Raw genomic sequence first — 19,886 nt, 5'->3', positions numbered from 1 at the left:
ATTAGTACTCAGTTCTCGTGTGCAGTGTGTAAGTGGGTATGGGTACGTACGATAGCGTCACGGAGATCGGCCGGTAGAGGTGCGGCATATGCAAGCGGGAGAGCTGAGGTTCAAAGCGTGTCTGTCAGAAAGCGGAAAAAACGAACGACGTGTGGGTGATTACGGAAGTGCAGCTCTTGAAACACATGTCTATACGTCGCCCTAGGGCAATAGCAGGCAGTACGGGCGCCCCGAGAAGGATCCCATCTTGCGCAATAGCAACTCGAAGGTGGCGAAGAGCAAGTACCGGTAAAAATACTCACCTCCCACGAGAAACGCCGAGATCGCGAAGGTAGGTGTAAGAATAAAAGTGACCATGTCGTCCAGTAACCGAAGGAGACAGAGAGGCGAACGAAGAATGGCAAGGCTCACTGTGTGGCACAGGACAGTATGGCAAGGTGATGGGACCTGGCCTCCGGACTCCCACACCTGCCTTGTGTTCACTTATACTGTGGCCCTGGCCGAGGTAGGTGTAGGGCGGTCTGCTGGAGCTCAAACGTTTGGTTCAGAAAGGAAACCTCCGAGAAGACTCTATGGCTACTACTTAGAGATAGAGCACCTTAGGCTTTCCGATGGTAACGCGGGCGCTGTTTCCCAGAGCTGTACGGAGGGCATGGAGGGATACGCGAGATGTATCGGTCGGGTGAGATTCATATGGCTCTTGAGGGTGGGATGCATCATGATCAGCTCTGGACTTCATGCCCTCCTTCCTAGTACGTACGCGCGCTCTCATTATAGTTGCCTGATTTGGACAGTAGTTTGTGTTCGTAGACCCAATCTAGCGCCCGAATCTGGAGGCAAACGCCGATGCGTGAGGCAGCCCTTGTTCCGAACTACGACAACCGTTCACCTCCCGAGTGGGACGACCCCGCTTCCATCATCAATCTCTACCCCGCCTAGCACTATGCAATATCAGAACATTGCAGGCGTAGAATGCGTGAAGACCGCTCGATATTGGCCAGCACACTCGAAGTCCATAGGCACACGCCACCATCGCAAGGTCTACTACGTACATATGTTCTGTACCATTCCCCGATCCCGCGATCACACCACTTGACTTGGACGTAGGGTACCACAGTATGTCTCCCCTCAACCGTACATTCACTCTATAGCAAGATTGACCATATTGTCAGGTGTTCAGTGAGTGCTGACTGGCCGATGCAAGCGATGGAGTGTCCGTACACACGGGAGCACACGTTGCACTGTCGAGGTTCCTGAGATAGAGAGAGACTCCGAGGCCACATCGCGAAGCACCCTCTATGAATTGAACTACAACGATGACTAAATTGGGCAGTTTGGACGCCATATCAATGTCGTAAGCTGTCGCGCCTGCCAAGTCCGGCGTGCGTTGTTGCATCTGTGTCGACTTCCTGCTATAAGCTCACCGCCCAAATAGGTGGTAGGGTGCGCCGAACATGCCGTCAGGCACTTCCCCGCCGAATCCAGCCGGTGTTCTATGCAGACCCTGTTTCCTATTTCGTCGCAGTGTTTATACGCTCCATAGAGGGGTGTAGGTCTCCAATGCGACGTCGTTGCAGTCGAGTATAAGACGTACCCGAGCCTTTGGCAGGTCAGCAGCAGCACACTGCAGGAGGTCTTTCTCCTTCACACTCTTCACGGTCCTCACTTCGATCTCCAATCCTCTCCACTTCTTCACTTCGCGACCCTAGCCAAAATGGTCCAGACGTTCATTCTCACCCGCTCCTTCGCCATCTCTGCGCTTGTCGTCGGTGGTACGTGTAGTCATTAGTGGCTCCGCCTCATCAAGGTGCTGATCTCCGTGACTAGCCTTTCCCGTCGCATACGCCGCGCCCGTCCCCAAGGTCGTAGTTCACGAAGCGGTATGTCTTCTTCCTTGCTTCTAGCTCAAGGGTTTGTGACTGACCCCGCAACAGAGGCACGATCCTCGTGGGTGCCGTTTGATGGGATGCCTCTACGCTCTTCCGACCGGACAGGAAGACGTACGTCTCTGCTCGTAGACATACTCCGTCGCACCTCTGATCAATTGCATAATTACAGACCAACGCCACGAACAGCGCTAGCGTGACGACATCCCAGACGACGCTGTCGACAGACTCACTACAAGTCATCGACTTCCTCATTTCCACTCTGACCTCCGCGCGCAATTCACTGAGCTCGTCATCTACATCCACGAGCGCGGTGACGGTAGACGCAGTAGTGCCTTCTGTCGACATCGGGGAGGATATCGCGGACCATTCTTTCGCGGAGGAACTTGCAGCGAGTCTCTCTTCTGACATGAAAGCACCATCGCCACCCCCAGTAGCAGAGGCGACGGTACCAACCGCCGAGGTGACGCCGGCAGAGAACGAAGCTGTGAGTGCGATGCCTTGTACTAAGATTCTTGACAACAGGAGCTAACATTGGCATGTGGACCACAGGCCAGTCTCGACGCCCTTGTTTAAAGAATGTCGTCGCATTCGTCCTCCTGGTGCCCGACGACCATGAGTCGTGTCCCCCTCGAGTTTTCGTGTTCCGCGCGCTCCCTCCCCCTCTTCCATTATACGGCTCGGACCTTCCGTGCTCCGGCTCGCGTTACCTTTCCTACCGGCGCTGCCTTCTCACGCGTTCGCTGCACCCCATCCGTCCCATCTGGCAACCTTGTTCGTGCGATGGAACTGCCGGCTGTGCTGGCATTGTCAAACACGCTCTGAGTCTTGCTCAAGACCTTCGGATGTATTCTCTCATTCCGTCGAGTGCGCACTCCATTAAACCGTTCGTCCTTCCCGTGTAGCGACACTTTAGATACTCCGCGTCCCCTTCCCGTCTGCTGTGCACTTACTCTTGTTGTAATATCACTCACCTAGTTGTTGCTGCTCTTCCAATCTGCTCTCCATCATTACCTGTCGACTCATCAACGGTTTGTATCAATAGTCTGCCCATCCATAGAACGCCGGTACCTGATTCGTGACGTGCCAGTGTATTCATACCTGTACTACTCAGTGCTTCTAATTAAGCCGGGACAGTCCCGGCATATACAATATCTTTGAGAGATTGAAGGGGGTGTACCATCATAACAGTTTCGTTTGAAACCTACATGCGGCTGAATCGTCGCGCGCAACACCTTGGGTGAGTATCTGGTAGCAGGTTGCTGTAATGATGATTCTGGCTTGCGACGGGTTATCGTTTAGGGGCACGTGGTGTAGTTGGTTATCACGCTCGCTTAGCATGTAACATGCGAGAGGGGTCCGGTTCGATCCCGGACGTGTCCAACTTCCTTAGGACTGACTTTTTCTGGCAGTTATGTCAGTTTTTGTTTCCATGGACCTTACTTCAAAGGGTGGGGGGATGGGGAGGGGCAGCGATGTGACAGCGATGGCGTAGCGAGCTCCACCGCAATGGCCACGGACTAAACGCCCAAAAGGACGAGCCGCAGACCGGACCGGCGGACCGGGACTTGCCTCGGGCTCTGCTGGTTTCGCGGCGACGGGTTCGACTCATTTTGTGTCCATGTCCGCTGCATGCTCTGGGCTCCGTACTCTCGAATTTACCTCTCTGGACATCTAAGGTGGCTTCCCAGACCATACGAGCATGCAGTATAATTCAAGAACAAGGCGAGTAATCGCATGAATGCAATGTCTTCAGTCGCGCAAGCTCCGAGGTGGGTCCTGCCGACTCTCATCCCCCTGCCCAGAGTCTGCGCCTTGGACCACAGCTCGGATGGCGGTGCGTCAGGTTGATAGCCAATCCCGCAAAGCATGAGGAATGTTCTACAGAAGTGAGTGCTCTTCCTGTGTATATGGCCACGAAGCTCCGAATCAGTACGATTACAAAGACCTCATATTGGTCGAATGCCCCTCTTTAGGCTACAATGCGTGCGGGGCAGAGGTCCACAATCCATTCTTCCTACAGTTTCAAATGCCTTTCACCGTCAATTTTTTGAGCCGTTCGTAATGCATGTCGATTGAACACCGCGCGCCACCACCCAAGCAATTGCAATCTGGTCGGACGGGGCAAGCCTTCGGGATAGGCCAATTCATGTCTCAGCAATTGAACACGAATAATTCAGAGCTCTGACCATCCATAGCACTTCCTCAGCCACGCCAGATCGTTGACGCCGAGTCGCCGCTGTGGGGACCCCTTCACTTCAGAGCCGGAGAGTGAAGCGAAGAGCACCGTTTCCCATGTTTCCATCGCAACATTGCGTGCAATCGAGGTGGAACCGTACTTTTGATGACCCGTGCGGTTCATGGTGCGTGTCCGTCTGCTCGCTCTTTGTGTGTCCTTAGATTGATAGAGCGGCAGGTACATAGAGTCTATCGTTGCCTGGGCATAGAGGGATTGCACATGCTTCTGCAGATACAAGATGCAGCACAAAGCTCTACAGGAATCACAGTCGTACGATCAACCAAACGAGGGTCTACTAAGTATCATAAGCGAGATTGAGGCCGTACCGACGAATAAGGTATATAGTGGATTCTGATGTAGATGTACCAGATGCAATGCCAAACGCGATGCCAAACGCGATGCCAAACGGAGTTCATTGATTCAAGTCTCTGCCTAAACCTCGAACTGATCCGGGATGAGTTCTTGCAGCCGACGGCCCAAAACAGTTCCATTGTCCGCTGCAGACCACAACATTGTGCCGTCGGAGGTGAACGCGACGTGCCGGACTTTGTCGCCGTGGTCGGGCAGAGTGGCTAAGCATGATCCATCACTCGTCCTCCACACCCTCACCGTCTTGTCACCAGACGCAGAGCCGACATACTTCCCGCACGGGGAAAAGCACGCCTTCCACACCAGTTTCTCGTGTCCTTCAAGCGACTGGACCATGGCACCAGTGTGTGCGTCCCATATCTTCACTGTCTTGTCGTTCGAGACCGAGAGCAGCAGCCGACCATCCGGAGAAAACGCGACATCGTGGATTCGATACGTGTGCGCGTTCAGGTGCAGATGCGCCTGCCTAGTCGCCATGTCCCAGATGCGGATCGTCCCACTGTTGTATCCAACAGCGACGTATGCATTCTCAGGGCTGAATGCGGCTGCACTGGCCCCATGATCGCCATCGTCATTGAATTGGAGTGCGAGGTGTGCACCAGATCCAACGTCCCAAACCCCACAGCCGCTCCAATTGTGGGCCAGAAGCCAGCGGCCGTCAGGGGAGAATAGAGGCTCGACATTCGTGTACTTGTAGTTGGCGCCATCGAATAGTCGCGGGCGGCATGTTCGTCCGTCCCAGACCCGTGTAGCGCCGCTGCCTTCTCGGGACGCCATGTAAGCACCGTCGCTGGACCACGCGCAGCCAAAGACAGTAGCAGGGTGACCTTCGAGGACGGCGACCTGGTGTGAGCTGCCGCTGATGTCCCAGATTGCCACCTTCCCGTCTTCACCTGCAGATGCGAGGCGTCGGCCATCCGGCGAGAATGCAAGACACCAGACCTCCCCATGTCGGGTGAACCATTCTTGCGAGATACATGCATCTCGGGCATCCCAGAGGATGATGGTGGAATCTGTGGAGGCTGTTGCTACTAACCGCCCGTCTGGGGAGACAACGAGGGTGGTGACGGGCGAGTCATGCCCAGGTTTCCCGGCTACACAAGTCAACGTCCGACCCAGAATCACGCTCACTGAATGAAACTCACAGTATCTGATGTCTTCCGTCAGCGCCCATTTCTCGCTGAGTGGACGAAACAACCTGCGAAACTCGTCTGACCAGGAGATCGCCTTCCGCGCGTTCAGGATTGAACCGCCAGGAACGGTCAATCGCACACGATGGAAGGGATATCCGAGCAGGACATTCTCCAATGTTGCACAGAGATCCAGATTGGCAGGTCGACGACAGTTGCTGTATAGGCCGCCAATGCTGGCATCCCAGAGGACCAGAGTGACATCTCGTATCGCTGTTTGTTTTGAACCGCCTAAGAATTGGGTGACATATTGGATTTTGTCGGTCTCTGCTGGTATCCACCATGCCAAGGAGGTCTGGCAATCTCCACTTGATTCAGGAGGAGGCATAGAGGACGGTTCTGATTTGGATTATATGAGTTATACAACTAGGAGGCTGAGACGGGATCCGATACGAACGAGTATATATCGTATTCGCAAGCGGGCTAGAAATTATGTGAACCAGCACCTCTGTGATGTGTGCATTCACATCTCGAAGTATCTATAAGGCAAGTCAGAGGATCAGGCGGAGAGACGCAGATGAACTTGATAACCCGCACATTCAGCGTTCTCAATTGCAGTTGATGAGATAGGTCACCTGGCGCCAGAGGAGTATGTGCGTCCATCAACAGACGCTCGCAAGTGAGTATTTCGACGCTCGGGAATGCTGAAAGGAAGCGAAAGAAGGCGGCTGGCGATTGGAACCTAGCATCGCGGATTGTCAGGCTCCGGAGGCCGGAGTGCAGAGCGGACTGGGGAAGCTGGCCAATTGCAGACGAGATCTTATTGAACGTGACATGATGGAGACCAGGGAGAATAGACAGCAGTTGGGGTGAAGGGACAATGCCCCACGGAAACGACAGAGATTGCACGACAGGCTGGAGGTGCGGCTGAGCTTGAACAGCATCGTAGAACTTCATGAGCTGGTTCGCACTTCGGAGTTTGACGTTCGTGAAGAGAACGAAGCGGCTACGAGGATAGAGTTGGATGCAAGTGAGAGCAACACCGCGCAGTGCGGTCTTATCATTGGAGCAGAGGTCGATAACTCTCTCGATGACCTCCCATGGAAGTGCGGGGGATTGCACGACGGATGAATCCGAAGACAAGAAGCGCGAGGTGTTTGAGAGTTCATCTGTACTCAGAGCGTCTGTTGGAGCCTTGACTAGCTTGTGCATGCTGACAGTTGTCGATGGAGGTTGCAGTGAGCGAGAGAGGCCAAGGTCAAGGCTGCGGAAGGAGACATCGCAATCAGATCACACTAACGCGCGTCATGTGATACTCGTCCGAGTCGTGATGGCCACAACCACCATTGGGTGATGGAAGGGCAATGGAAGGGCAACGGTACAGGAAAACGTACGAAGCCTCCTCCTGTCCTGTCGACCTATTCAACGAGTCTTCGAGGAATGTGGTTGGTCGCAGGCGCATCCGGCTATGAATGCTGTCCGTGGACAGTGGTGTGTCGAGAGCAGCTTGAACAAGCTGAATTGTCTACCCTGCTTCGTAAGACCACATAAAATGGGAGTCAAGCCAGAGAAACTTCGGAAGCGGATAAGATGGTAGAGAGGAAAGAAATAAGTCTAACTTAGAACAAGAACATACCTTCTACGCTTTCCCTACAGGAGCGACTGGGAAGCTATCTCTGTGATCTTGCCACCAGTGGTGGGCGCCGCACTGAGTACCGCTCCTGGTTCGCCGACACATCGTCGTGACCAAAGGCGTAAGTATGAATTCGATGTACATAGTGGGGTTCGTCGAGCACGCGGCAGGGCGTTGAACACCGTGACGGTCGTTCCCTGAATGGCAGCTCAAGCAGGCAGCAGTCCGTGACGCGCGGTCCGGCGGCTGCCTTGCACAATGGCAGCTGAGCTGCAGCTTGAGTCATCCAACGCACTCTCCTACATCTCTTCACAAGCTCAGCTCAGCTTTGGAGAACATATGCTGGCATGCATAGTCAATCAAGTGCAAGGCAAGCGCCCACATACATCCCGACCAATCGCTGTGAACCTCAGGAGGATGTATTATGCTATACGATTAAACAAGATTTGACGTAACCTGTTGCTCACAACCCGCGGGATCATGAGCACAGTGGCAGGAAAACCTCCCTCCTTCGCCAAATACTCCATCCTCAGTTCCAGAACTTCTCCGCATAGATACCAAGCACGGCACTCGCGAGTACGTCTGTGTAAGGCAGGACATCCGCCTCGGTATAGTTTTTCGCGCTCTGGATGCCGTTGAGGATCTCGAGCAGCTGCGACTCGATGAAGTCAACAAAGACAAGGTCGACTGGGTCCGAGTCCGCGACACCCGCGGGCGCGGACGAGCCAATGAAGTCGGGTGCAGAGAAGAAGGGCTGTGTAGGTGGGAGTACGCGTTAGGGAAAAAGTAATGAAGTTGATGGGGTGGGAAGAAGGGTGCTTACCAGAGGCGTGTGGACGATGTCGTCGCCGACCCCAGGGCAGGACTACACAAAGGTAGATCAGAGAGAGAAGAAAAGTCCTGATAATCAGGAAGGACCAACGTCATGAGTCACATAACCAAGCGTCGCGTTGTTCGCCGCCCTCCGCTCCGGCCCAAAACTCTTCCGATCCATCTCCTCCAACCACGCCCGATACAGCATGTCGACCTCACCCCTCGCGTACGCCTCCGTACTCCGCAAATCAATCCCGGCTAACTCACGGCGCTCGTTCGCCCCGGCTTTGTTCAGCGTGGGCAGGACTTGGCTCGCGATGGACAAGGTGACGTTGGGAATGTAGAGGAACGAGTCTGCAAAGGGCGACGCAGTGAGCTGGTCGTTCTTGGTGAACGCACCCGCGTAGACGTCAAAGCGCATGGAGCCCGAGTTGGTAATCATCACGTTGGGCACGGACGCGCGCGAGTTGTTCACCGTGAGCGAGTACGTCATCGCCGTCGTGAAGAGAGAGAGGAGGGAGTTGTTCGCCGTGGCAGGAACCCTGTCAAGGAAAAAGAGAAAGGGAGGGTGAGCACGGCGCGGGTCGAGTAAGGTCTCGTAGGGGAGATTTCCTACTGGCTGATAGTGTAGTCCTCCGGAGCGACGCCGAACTCGTCGCTGAGGTTGAAGCGCTTCGCAAGATTGTTGAGCCCTTGAGTGTACAGCTTGCCCTGGAGGGTGTCGAAGGTGAAGTTGCCGCGGCCGGTGTGGTACTGAGGAGGCTCGGGTATCAAAGTCAAGCATGCCTGTCTACATCACAAAGACCTACCTCGTAAGACACACGATTTGGATCAAGGTAACGGCGGGTGAAGGTGAGGTTCTTATTGGAACCCTTGTGGTCAAGATCTACGCCTGCCATGGCATTAGAAGCGTTCGAGAGAAGCGTTGATGGTACCCACTCATCCAGCCTAAAACGTACGGGGTCAGCAATATGGTATGCAAGAGAACATAGACGAGACATACCGACGGTTTCCATGTAACGACCGCTCTCAAGAGCCATGGAGCGACCATCAAGTTGTACTACGACCCAGCCCTGAGTATCATTACGCCATGTCGAATTACAACTCCTTACTGCAGTCACGAATGTGAGTGTGCCCTGGAATGACATCAGTACCGGACCAACAGACAACATGTCTAGGCTAGCCCACCTCCGAGGATGAGTATCGGCGTTGTGGGATGGACGGCACGGACCTTGTCAAAGACAGTCGGCCCTGCATAAGGTCAGTACCTTGTGTGACAGCCAGGCTTGCTCAAGCAAGAATAAGAGTTAACGAACAGTGATCATGCGAGACGGGCATGTGCCTGCCAGCAACGCAGGCCAATCACTCATCAGCCCGGCAAATCGATAGAAACCCTCAAGAATGATCGACGTACCCAACAAGAAGGAAGAAGTCAGGCTCGTCCTTGATTGCCTCCGCGAACTATCGAAGGCACAACCCCGCATCAGCAATAAATCCGGGCACGAGCGACACGGGAGAACGTCAAGACGGGACCAAAGACACGCACCCATTGCTCCTCGACCATATCCTCCACCTTCTGCACGGTGGTATTGACATCGTTGCCCGTGAAGTCGAACAGAACGCCAAGCGACGTAACCTTGCGTCCCCTTTACGGATATAACACATGTCAAGCGGGGCCTCGGGCGTTATTTGCACGGCACGTACTCACTTGCGAGTCTTAAACTTCGCAAAGCGCTCTGTAGGGCGAGAGTGTCCATTAGAGAATTTCTTGGCGTTAGGAGGGGAGGCTAGGATGCACGCACCACCAACGGGTACGCTGACGGGGTTGCCATCTTTGTCGGCGAGGGTGATGTTGACGTTGGAGGAGAGGTAACGCCCGTTGAGCTTTGGGGCGAAAGTCTTGTACATGTCAAGCGTGTTTGCGTAGATATACAGCTCATGGCTACCACGCTTGTGAGCGAGTGTGCTAAGAGTCCAAGCGGAGAATGTGCGCACTTTCCAATCGCCATGACGTCGTAAGGCAGATCAAATATGAATTTGTTGGTCTAGATAAGACGTGAGCATCATGCGTGGTGTAGGTATTCCTAAGGTCCGCTATCACCTCATGTCCGTCTACACCGCCTGGAGGGAAACCGTCTGAGAGACCGGTTCCGTCATGCAAGTCACCGGAGTCGACCAAGAGAAGATCAACATCCTTTTCCTACGGCCGAGGTCACTCCTCTCAACAGACACAGAAGACGACCGTATCACTTACGAGGGCTATCTCCTTCATGTGCGTCACGAAAGACGCGAAATCTCCCAAGTCCCCGCTGAACACCGTCCCATGTCACCACCCGATTCTCCCATCGCCTGCACGGCAAACGCGTAACTCACTCACCTGTAATTAGGCTCTGGGAAAGATGACTTTTGGTGCCCAAGCAGCCAGCCATGGCTGTCAGTAGTGTGAATGATGTTCACGTCGCCCCAAACGAGCGGCCTGGTCGGGACCGGGAGCCGCGTCTGTGGGAATGCGCGCCGCAGAGGCTGGTGTTCATGCGCGTGACCGTGTTCTTCGCCCGGGCACGCGCGAGCCGCGAGCGCAGCAAGGAAGAGCGCGAGCAACGACGTGAATTGCATCCTTGCGAATTACCCGGTGGCTGCGTAAGTGCACGAGGAGAGGGGGCGGGGCAGCGAAGTCAAGCATGATGCCGACAATTATATAGGGTTCCAACGTATCGCACGGGTTGACGGAGCGGGCGTCAGGGGCGCTTCGTATGGTAACCGCCGTCGCGCGCACGGCCTGAGATTGATGAAACGGTGCGGATTTGATGCGGGCGCAAAGAATGTCAGCGATAGCGCAGATCACACCACATGGAACGTCGTACTTATCTATCCGTGAGTGCAGATTGTCCATGTCCAGTATCCGCTACAAATATAGCGTGGTGAAGCATTCATTGAAGCCACGTCTCGAGGCTTGAGAATCGCCTCCTCCAGTGCTGACATCGCGTCTGCTTGAACACGGGACCATGGTGCTGCATGCTCCACCCTCGACGCCTCGACTTGTGGCAGGTACATATGTTCCCATGCAGCATAGAACGCGCGCACGTGTGTGAGTGGACGATGGCCGGCGCCGGCGGAACGTTTTGCAACAGCTTGACAGCGTCTTTAGTGATAGGCGCTGCATAACACAAGTTGAGCTGAGTATGTACATGGCCGTCTGCCCCTGGCTTAGACTTCGCCACGTTACAGAAAGTTGAAGAACGTGCTTCGGCGTGCAGGCGGAAGGTACTTATCCAGTGTGCGCGATACCGACAACGGCTGATTGATGTAAAGGAGGAGGCCTACAAGTACTTCACTTATCACCGCTATGGAGAGGTAGCTACCAGCAGCACATTGTCGTATCCCAGCCTGCGCAACATATACTATCTTGGCAGTCCGATCGTAAGGTACCGCCCTTGCGTACTCAGCCAAGGAAATTTACCGTACTCACATATACAACATGTGGGACCTAGAGCTGCCCTATCCTCTGCTGCATCTTCTCTTTGACCGTCTGGTACGCGCTCAGAAGCGTCTGCTCGTTGATCACGATCTCAGTCGTGTCCGCCCTTGGTCGGCTGACGCGCGACGCGATAGTCGTCGAGTCTGTCTCCACGATGATTCTGAAAGGCGCATAGATAGGCGTTAATATGGTGACAAGAGTCGTGCAGTAGTAGGAGATATATGCGTTCAGCCACGAATGTTCCAGCTCAACAACGGGCAGCGGACAGTGACAGTTCTTGAACATTGGGGAAGGGGAAAATCCGAGAGAAGGGAACTCACCCATCGTCGATCGTCTCGTCCAAGCAGAGCAGAACAAGGTCAAGGTTCTCGAGCACGCCGCGCTTCTCGACCTGGTTGCGTAAAAGCATGCCGACAGCATCCAAGAAAGCGACCAGGGCGGCATGCAGCATGAGCTCGTTCTCGGAGGGGTCCCCGATAATGTAGAAGATGAGGTCAAGCGAGTGCTTGTAGACCGCCAGGTGCGAGTCATACAGGATGATGTCTCCTGCGTTCCATATGCGCATACGACCGTAGATATCACGAGGAATGTGTGTCCAGACACAGAGACAACTGTCAGCTATAGTGTGAGCATCATATGTCTTGCGAACGCACCTCCGGCCTTCTTCGTCTTTTGGAACAACCCCTTCTCGAATGCACGTTGCTCCTTCAACGTCGTCAACTTCTTCGATTCGCCATTTGGATGCCCCTTCGGGTTGTAGTATTTCGCGAGCACCCGGTGCCCGTCGGTATCGATGATCAGGAACGCAGAGACGGTATACAAAGACAGATTCATGGTGAGACGTGTCGGGGCCTTCGCTGAAGTAAACAGAAAAGATCAACGAGTCAAGTTAGCTGACGTAGCAGATGACAGAAGACAGAGCCGAAAGGATATGAGGAAGGGACGAAGTTGGTACATACTCGAGCTCGCTGTCCACGGCGCTGCCTACGACATTGATGGAGGCGCCCAACGTGGACCTCTCCTCGACCTCCATCATCACCGCCGTTTGTACTCTCAAAGGCTTCCGCTTGGACTATGTCCCCTTGAACAGAACACTCTTCCACTCAGGACGCCATGTCATGTCCTCCATACACTGGCACGACATCCTCGTCTCCGACTACCTCTTAGCATTGCTCATCCCCCTCGTCCTCTTCGTTCTAACCCTCCAGATCCTCGGCAGCCCACGAGACCTCCCCGACATAATCTTTGGGTACCGAAATGCACGTGCGGACGCCGTCGGCCACTTCTCTGTACAACGCGCAGCGGCGTCCTACGGCCAGTACGCGCAGCTCTCGCGCTCAGAGCTTGCGACGATGCGCAAGTCGTACGGTCGCATGAGCTGGGCGCACAGGCGCATCGGGTACGAGCTGGGGTACACGCAGAAGCTTGCCCGCCTTGAAATGTCCATCGATACGAACGCCATCGTCTCCGAAGCCATAGCGAATCTCGCTCGGGAAGAGTTCGCGGATGAGCTCTCTCATGAGCAGCATGGGATTTCAGGCGACATCGGAAGGGTGCGCGAGTCGCTGAAGCACTTTGTGCGCGACTGGAGCGATGAGGGGCGCACAGAGCGCGAGAAGATATTCCGGCCGATACTGGACGTTCTGCGCGATGTGCCTGGGGAGAAGCGTCGCGACATGCAGGTGCTTGTGCCCGGTGCAGGTCTGGGCCGACTTGCTTGGGAGATATCTGAGCTCGGTGAGTTGTATTCCCGGCGTTCAGTTTACCTTGCCTAGCCGCGCCCTGTAGCTGTATCGTATTGTGTTGGGGACACTGTCGAGACCATGTATATGCGCCGCTTTAGGTGCGTTCCTATGCCATGAGCGTAATCACTACTTTCCAGAGATGGACAGTGTCGTGGCTTTTGCTCAAATATTTCGTGCGCGGTGCCATCGGTGGTGCCACAATCCGCATATACAGGGACACTGTCTGTGTCACCAGGCGCAAGTCACCATAGACGGGAGAGAAATTTACCCCGCTCCGCTACATCCGTATCCTGGCTATTTGAGCAGACATCTTAGAGATGTTCGCCCTAATCGCGCGAACCCTACGTCTCCTGGTGATATGGTGCATGAGAGGCCAGCGCCAGTCATTCAGACTCACTAATGTACTTGGAAAGCACCCGGATACATATGTACAGTGGCGTCTGAAAAGAACAATCCCTTCCATCTCGTGGATTCCAGACGCATACTGACGCAGTGTCTTGCTCAGGCTATCCAACAACGGCGAATGAGCTCTCGTTCTTCATGAACCTTGCTCTGCGATTCCTCCTCTCGCCAGAGCACACGCGCGGTCCGAACCAGCACGTCCTCCAGCCGTACGCGAGCTGGTTCTCGCATCAGCGTGTCACAGACACACTTTTCCGCAAGATCTCTTTCCCCGATGCTGTACCTCGTCTCTCGGACAACTTCGTATTGGCAGAGCGCGACTTCCTGTCTCTGCGTGTACCGAAGGCAACGCAGGGATATGACATCGTCGTCACCCTCTTCTTCATCGACACTTCACTGAATGCCATCGAGACCCTCGAACATATCTACGCGGTCCTCCGTCCTGGCGGCAAGTGGATCAACTTGGGGCCCCTTCTGTGGACCGGCGGCGGCCAGGCGGCGGTAGAGCTGAGTCTCGAGGAGGTGCTGAAGCTCGCGGAGACAGTTGGATTTGACGTGAGTGGAGAGGACGCGCCGGAGCTTACCAGGCGGCGGACGGTGGAGTGCGAGTACACGGCAGACAAGGCGGCGATGATGAGGTGGCTGTACCAGGCGGAGTTCTGGGTTGCTACAAAAAAGCTTTGAGCTCGATCGTCGCACTATGCAACTTGCACGAAGATTGGATCTAACTGTGTAATGACCTCACTGCCTCGTTCTCGATGGCGACCTCCGTCAGTGCAAAATGCGAGGTGCGGGACAGAACTCGTCTGCTCTGCAAAGGTCACCAAGCATAGACCGTTGCGAAATCTTCGCAGTCGCACATACAGTCTTTAACCGGTCCTTCGGACACCATGGGTCCCTCGGACGCTCCCTCATTCCTGCGTCCCCTTCGGCTCCCTCTTCAATTCTGTGTATCTCAATGTCATCCTATGGCATATAGTACACTATTTGTCGATTTTCGTGTGCTCGCGTGGTCTATACAAGAATATAAATTAACATCTCCACCTAAAATCTGCCATTTTGGGGTTGTTTTGGCTTTTGTGAGCGACGTCGTTGTTGCGGTCTCTACAGATTGACATGGTATGTCAATGGGTGTCTTACTTTGACACCGCTGTGATTTATATACTTATCGTGCTTAGAATGTGCTCACCAATGTCGCGATCTTACGAGCGACTGAAGGAGACGTTTGGCGAATGAAGCGCTCGGTCACACCTTCTAAAAGCGACGGAAAGGAGCAGGAGGATGATGGATGTTGATTACCATATCTAGGCCTGATTAGATTATAATCGTCCCGTTTGGATATATCTATACGTGACTGTGACTGTCTGAAGGACTGAGGGCCCACTGATAACAGTTCCCGACATAAAACCTTCCGATCCCCTATTGTATCAAGACGATAGGTGAAAAAACACTTTCAAGTTGTACTATAGACATACCGAAAACATATATATTAGTCCGATTTTCCATCTCTCCTCGTACAGGACGGCAATTTCGAAAACGCGAAAAGAGCGTCCGAAGGACCGGTTAAAGACTCAGGCTGTACCCCAGGACGCTGTTGCGACTTGAACCTGTTCGGTGAGGAAACGGCACGGCCGTATGCTTTGACCTTCAGCTACAGTCAAAGCGTACACTCACTGCTTCCCGCATTCCATATTATGACTGTCGCGTCCCGCGAGGCCGACAGGACATGTTTGCCGTCCGGGGAGAATGCGGCACTTATCTCAATCTCGGAGTGTCCCCGCGAGACTACGTATTTCTAGGCCTCCCCGGCTTCGGCTGCATCGCCCTATCTGCGCACAGCGCAGGCCTTGGGAGTGTACCCTTCATCCCCGTGAGCAGCCACGACGAGGCCGCGGGTGGAGTCGAAGGATTTATTGTGGATGATGAGTGTGCCGGAATCAGGATGACGTGGAAAGCGGACGAGGTCTTCATTGAACATCATGATGTCTCGGACGTAGGATTGGCGGTATACCGCTGTTCCTGAAGACCATGCCCGCCTACATGCTTCAGGCGAGAACTAGAGGACCCGTGGGTTGCTTTATACCTGAAACGGTTTTTACTATGTTCGCGAAAGGTGGTTCAAGTCACAATCGAAGTCTATCATTCACAATTGATTCCTTCAGATATTGGCCATCCTGCCCATATCGGGGCCTCATTACATGCAGATCCAACCGCATTTGCCGTCAATAAATTCTTGAGCCACAGTGGTCGACAAATGGACCGCATTTCGGGGAGCTCTTCCTCACGCTAGAGGGTTTGATGCTCGAGCGACGTCGTCAAGAATGACACGCGGAGACATGAGATCCGGAAAGCAGCAAATCCATTCTGACCATGAGACAGCAGAAAGCTCAAGAACCTGTTTCTACATAGCCTCGATGCTATGAACACCCGGTTATCACGACTGCCCCAAGAACACAGCGGTCCACGCGGGCACGACCAAGTAATCCGTCGTCGACAAGTCGACGGTTGTGACCCACTTCGCCAGCCCCGCATTCCCACCGAAGTGCTTCAACGTATATTCGCCCGTTGGCAGATTGGCGACATCAAGGGCCAGCGGCTGAGTGTCCTTGTTGATAATGACGAGCGCGACGTTCTTGCTGTCTGTAGAGCTCGCGTACACCCCAAGCGTGTCCGTGTTGTTCTGCGAGAGCGTCACCTGGACGGACGAGCTCCCGAACGGCACGCCCGCCCCGCGGTAGAGCCAGTACGCCAGCGCGGGTCCGTCGGTGATCGCAGGCTGGCCCCAATACGTCGCGGCGTCAAGGCCGAAGGCACCAAAGATGCCCAGCGCATCTGCAGTGACCAATCCTCCGGTGACGTCGTTGTCAGGGGCGGACCACTCGGAAACGGACAGCTTGGTGCCCGGATAGTTCTGTTCGATCAGCGCCTGCATACGGGGGATGAGCCAGACCGCGTTAGGGTTGGGCTGGTGCCACTGCGGGGGGACGCTCGTGCCGATGTACGACTCGTCGATGTAGGAGGGGTCCCACAAGGAGCGCGTCATGCGTAGCTTGAGGGCCTGGGTGGCCGCGTCGGTGCCGCTGGTGTCGGCCCCAAAGTAGTAGTGGATGTCTGCATAAAGTCGTACTCATCTCAACGCTTTGGGACCTGGGGGCAAAGCAGACGTACCGAGGTAGTCAAGTAAGCGGTTTCCGTACGTGCTCTCGGCGTCCTTCATTTGGGTCAGGAACCAAGGGAGGAAGTCGATGTTGTCGTGCGCCGCGTTGTCAGTGTAGCCGACGACACTCGTCCAGTAGTACCACCATGCACAAGTGGAAGGTGCCGCGACGAGGACGTCTGGGAGAGTGTTTTTGGCAGCGTTGGCGGTAGATAGCACGCGGGAGAGTTCTTCATCGTAGTCCATGGGACTTTATGATAAAGGTCAATCACGGCAGTACCAGGCAAGGAGCTATCCACTCACGCCGGGTGCATGTCCTCATGAGTGGATGAAGCAATCTCAATCTCGTTGTCCACGGTGATGATGTCGGGCTTGATTGACATGAAGTTCAACCTACACCGCAATTCAGCACTATTTCATTCAATCGCCCTGTATACGAAAGTCATACCATGCAATTTGGTTTGTGACATTCCACTCCTTGTAAACGTTCGTCTGCGGCGGTGCTGTGCCAAATTGGGTGCCATTCGGCCATGCACCATCTCCTGCATCAGGGTTGTATGGATCGAAACTGGCCTGATCTACAAGACATCAGACATGTCCTGAGGTCTAGAACGCATAAAGTAAAACTCATACCTGGGTACAGGCTTTTCGGGTACGAGTAAGAGGTGTCGTCCTTGGCAACCCAATCTAGACTGCATGCTTTCCGGTCAGAGCCGCTCTTTCAGCGAAGTACATTGCAAACTCACGCGGGGACGGTGACAATGGACTTGCTGCCCGCGCCCTTGACCATATCATGCCACGGCTCGAACGTGGGGCTACTGATCCGGTTCTCGAAGTACCAGTCATTGCCAGCATTCGTAAAATCGCCCTCATAGTTGTACGCAGTGACCGCGTTGCCGCCCCAGCGCGAGAGCGTGATGCCGAGCGTGTCGATGTAGTTGGCGTCCGCGGGAAAGTTGACGCCGTAGATGTCGCTTGAGATGGGCTTGGTGTTACCGAGAGTAAGTGCGGCGTATTCAAGCTTGGGCAGAGTGTAGTTGTACGTCGTGTTGCCGGCTGTGATAAGGACTGTGCCGGTCTCGAAGGACTTGCTCAGCTGGAAGTAGGTGATTGACTTGCTGGGCGTGTCCGGGGGAGTGTAAGTTGTCAGGAGAGTGGTTGGGACAGTCTGAGGAGACAAAGAAGTTAGGCAGGACTATCATCGTAGACTGCGCAGAACTATAACCTCGCCGTTGAGATTGACTGAGACAGTCGAGAAGTCGACGGCTCCTTGTGAGGTAACTGCGACGATGTTTCCGAGCAGGGGCTCCGCGCTGAAGAACGTCGGGGTGACGACGATCTCCGACAGCAGCACGATGTTGTCGAGCCAGTACTGTTTCCAAAGCTGTCAGAAAAGGGTCACAGACGATCAAGAGAGGGATAGAGACGTGCCACGGCGCCGTTCGCACCACCCTGAAACGTAATCCGGTTCCAGGTATCGTTGGTCAACACGGTCCCGTCCGGAAGGTCTTGAAAGTTTATGGTGACCGTAGTAAAGCTAGTCGGGTTAACGTCCTTGCTCAACGCCGACAGCGCGATCGACTCGCTGCTGTCGCTGTCCGCAGTCGACGACAATGAGATGCTGACGTCGGGCGCGGACCCCGCGACGTCGAACCGCAGCCCCGCGTAGCTGGTTCCAAAGACCGTCTCGGAGTAGGCGGAGAACGCGGAATACGCGGTGGAGTTCACGGACAGCGCGCTGCGCCCCGCAATCGCCGTGGATGCGTAGTCGAGCGTCGAGCCCCACGACCAGTCTTCCCAGCCCGCCGAAAGCCCCCCGGCACCGTCAGTGAAGATGGAGACGTCCGCGCGCCCGAGCGCGGCGAAGACTGCGAGGGTCAGGACCCAGGAAAGCATTGCACCTCGGAGGAGCTGTGGATCGTCTCTTCTGCCGCGGTGTTTTTATGCATGCCGACCCTCTGGCAACCCATTGGAGATCCTTCATCCAGGCATCGTCCCTATGGCTCATCTTCGGCAGCTTACAGTACCTCGGAAGTTGCAGAACGTCCTTGCAAGGGTACGAAACTTTTTGAATGTACTTGAATCAAATTATTGCACTGCGACGTCTAGAGGGCAAGGAGTATCAGCGTGCACAACATCGGAAGTAGCCTGTAGATCAGAAGAGCGCACACGCGCAGCCCACAAAATGAGGTAACACTGGGTACTCCTAAAGGCAGTCCAGGGAGTGGTCTCGGCATTTGTTCGCTGCGTCATCGGAAGTCCAAGAAAGCAACTGCACGCGGAGTCAGGTGTGGGCGAACGTCACCTAAGCTCATCACAGAGCTGGAGAACCGCACCGTCCTGCGGATTGCGAGTCGCAACTTCCCGGCAGAGCTTCCAATGATGCGCTCGCCCCAGTGCCTGGAACAGGCTCTTTAGAACCCACCGCTGTCCTGCTGACCATTTTCCCTCCTCATCGAGGCCGTAAGCCTGTGATCCAGCGCTTTCATCAGGATGTCGACCTTCACTTACCGCAGCGCGTCGAGGTTCCGGAGAGGGAGTCTACCATCGTAACAGCACTATCCGCATCCACAGGTCCGCCTTAACATTCCCATTCCTACATGGGTACCGAGTGCAACGTAGGTCAGCGTACGATAAAACCAGGCATCGTCCAGGTAAGCGCACCTACCTGGGCAGAAGAGCTCGGAAATACGGTGAAGGTATCTAGATCTATCGAAGGGTGTCACGACTAGACGGTCTTACGACAGAGCGGGACTCGATCATGGCGGCAAAATCAGAGTTTGTAGCCCATGTTATCGCACTGATACCCCACACGGCAGGGCCTATTGGCTGCTAGTGGTGGTAGCCACGTAAGAAGAGGTTCATGAAGTGTTGAGCGGCTGAGACTTCGGCCCTTCTGCGCAATTAGGCGCGGTTGACCCTCCACCGACAGGTCTCAATATCTCGCGACAGCATCGTGGGGGTTCCAATCGGCATTCCGATAACGCTTTGATACGTACCGCAAGAGGATCCATCAGCTTGCCACGACCTAGAC

At 54.7% G+C, this 19,886-nt stretch overlaps 6 protein-coding genes and 1 non-coding gene across 7 annotated transcripts; 3 read left to right on the top strand and 4 right to left on the bottom strand.

Moving 5' to 3' along the window:
• The first annotated feature begins 1,094 nt into the window (after nt 1-1,094).
• On the top strand, nt 1,095-2,930 carry DICSQDRAFT_161931 (uncharacterized protein). The gene is made up of 7 exons (XM_007366521.1): nt 1,095-1,116; nt 1,173-1,382; nt 1,436-1,772; nt 1,828-1,880; nt 1,935-2,000; nt 2,059-2,373; nt 2,439-2,930. The coding sequence occupies exons 3-7, from the start codon at nt 1,715-1,717 to the stop codon at nt 2,460-2,462; spliced, it is 516 nt and encodes a 171-aa protein (XP_007366583.1). The 5' UTR covers nt 1,095-1,116; nt 1,173-1,382; nt 1,436-1,714; the 3' UTR covers nt 2,463-2,930.
• Nucleotides 2,931-3,188: 258 nt separating this feature from the next.
• DICSQDRAFT_t99 lies at nt 3,189-3,269 on the top strand. Its single transcript has one exon. It is a non-coding gene; the product is annotated as a tRNA-Ala (tRNA).
• Nucleotides 3,270-4,602: 1,333 nt separating this feature from the next.
• Nucleotides 4,603-5,577, bottom strand: DICSQDRAFT_23763 (WD40 repeat-like protein; the record flags this gene model as incomplete). Its single annotated transcript, XM_007366520.1, has 1 exon — nt 4,603-5,577. A coding segment is annotated over one exon (975 nt), but the record flags the coding sequence as incomplete, so codon positions are not given.
• Nucleotides 5,578-7,786: 2,209 nt separating this feature from the next.
• On the bottom strand, nt 7,787-10,721 carry DICSQDRAFT_107162 (uncharacterized protein; the record flags this gene model as incomplete). Its single annotated transcript, XM_007366519.1, has 18 exons — nt 10,448-10,721; nt 10,325-10,379; nt 10,172-10,270; nt 10,066-10,115; nt 9,873-10,012; nt 9,779-9,806; nt 9,617-9,716; nt 9,485-9,531; nt 9,387-9,412; nt 9,259-9,321; nt 9,183-9,206; nt 9,074-9,130; nt 9,010-9,018; nt 8,880-8,962; nt 8,687-8,823; nt 8,180-8,612; nt 8,081-8,122; nt 7,787-8,011 (listed from the first exon to the last, which is right to left on the bottom strand). The coding sequence occupies exons 1-18, from the start codon at nt 10,684-10,686 to the stop codon at nt 7,787-7,789; spliced, it is 1,857 nt and encodes a 618-aa protein (XP_007366581.1). The 5' UTR covers nt 10,687-10,721.
• An 836-nt stretch (nt 10,722-11,557) lies between these two features.
• Nucleotides 11,558-12,382, bottom strand: DICSQDRAFT_170888 (coatomer protein; the record flags this gene model as incomplete). Its single annotated transcript, XM_007366518.1, has 3 exons — nt 11,558-11,708; nt 11,869-12,094; nt 12,202-12,382. The coding sequence occupies 3 exons, from the start codon at nt 12,380-12,382 to the stop codon at nt 11,558-11,560; spliced, it is 558 nt and encodes a 185-aa protein (XP_007366580.1).
• A 203-nt stretch (nt 12,383-12,585) lies between these two features.
• DICSQDRAFT_107156 (N2227-domain-containing protein) lies at nt 12,586-14,731 on the top strand. The gene is made up of 2 exons (XM_007366517.1): nt 12,586-13,285; nt 13,799-14,731. Exons 1-2 carry the CDS (start codon nt 12,667-12,669, stop codon nt 14,377-14,379), a joined length of 1,200 nt encoding a protein of 399 aa, XP_007366579.1. The 5' UTR covers nt 12,586-12,666; the 3' UTR covers nt 14,380-14,731.
• A 1,398-nt stretch (nt 14,732-16,129) lies between these two features.
• Nucleotides 16,130-18,748, bottom strand: DICSQDRAFT_147722 (uncharacterized protein; the record flags this gene model as incomplete). The annotated part of the gene is made up of 8 exons (XM_007366516.1): nt 16,130-16,806; nt 16,864-17,102; nt 17,156-17,245; nt 17,301-17,430; nt 17,486-17,544; nt 17,599-18,020; nt 18,078-18,224; nt 18,284-18,748. The coding sequence occupies 8 exons, from the start codon at nt 18,746-18,748 to the stop codon at nt 16,130-16,132; spliced, it is 2,229 nt and encodes a 742-aa protein (XP_007366578.1).
• Nucleotides 18,749-19,886: the final 1,138 nt, after the last annotated feature.

The sequence above is a fragment of the Dichomitus squalens genome (genome assembly GCF_000275845.1).
Source record: "Dichomitus squalens LYAD-421 SS1 unplaced genomic scaffold DICSQscaffold_18, whole genome shotgun sequence".
NCBI classification, from domain to species: Eukaryota; Fungi; Basidiomycota; class Agaricomycetes; order Polyporales; family Polyporaceae; genus Dichomitus; species Dichomitus squalens.
Note: the sequence above shows the minus strand (reverse complement) of the source record. Positions and strands in the feature narration are given on the sequence as shown.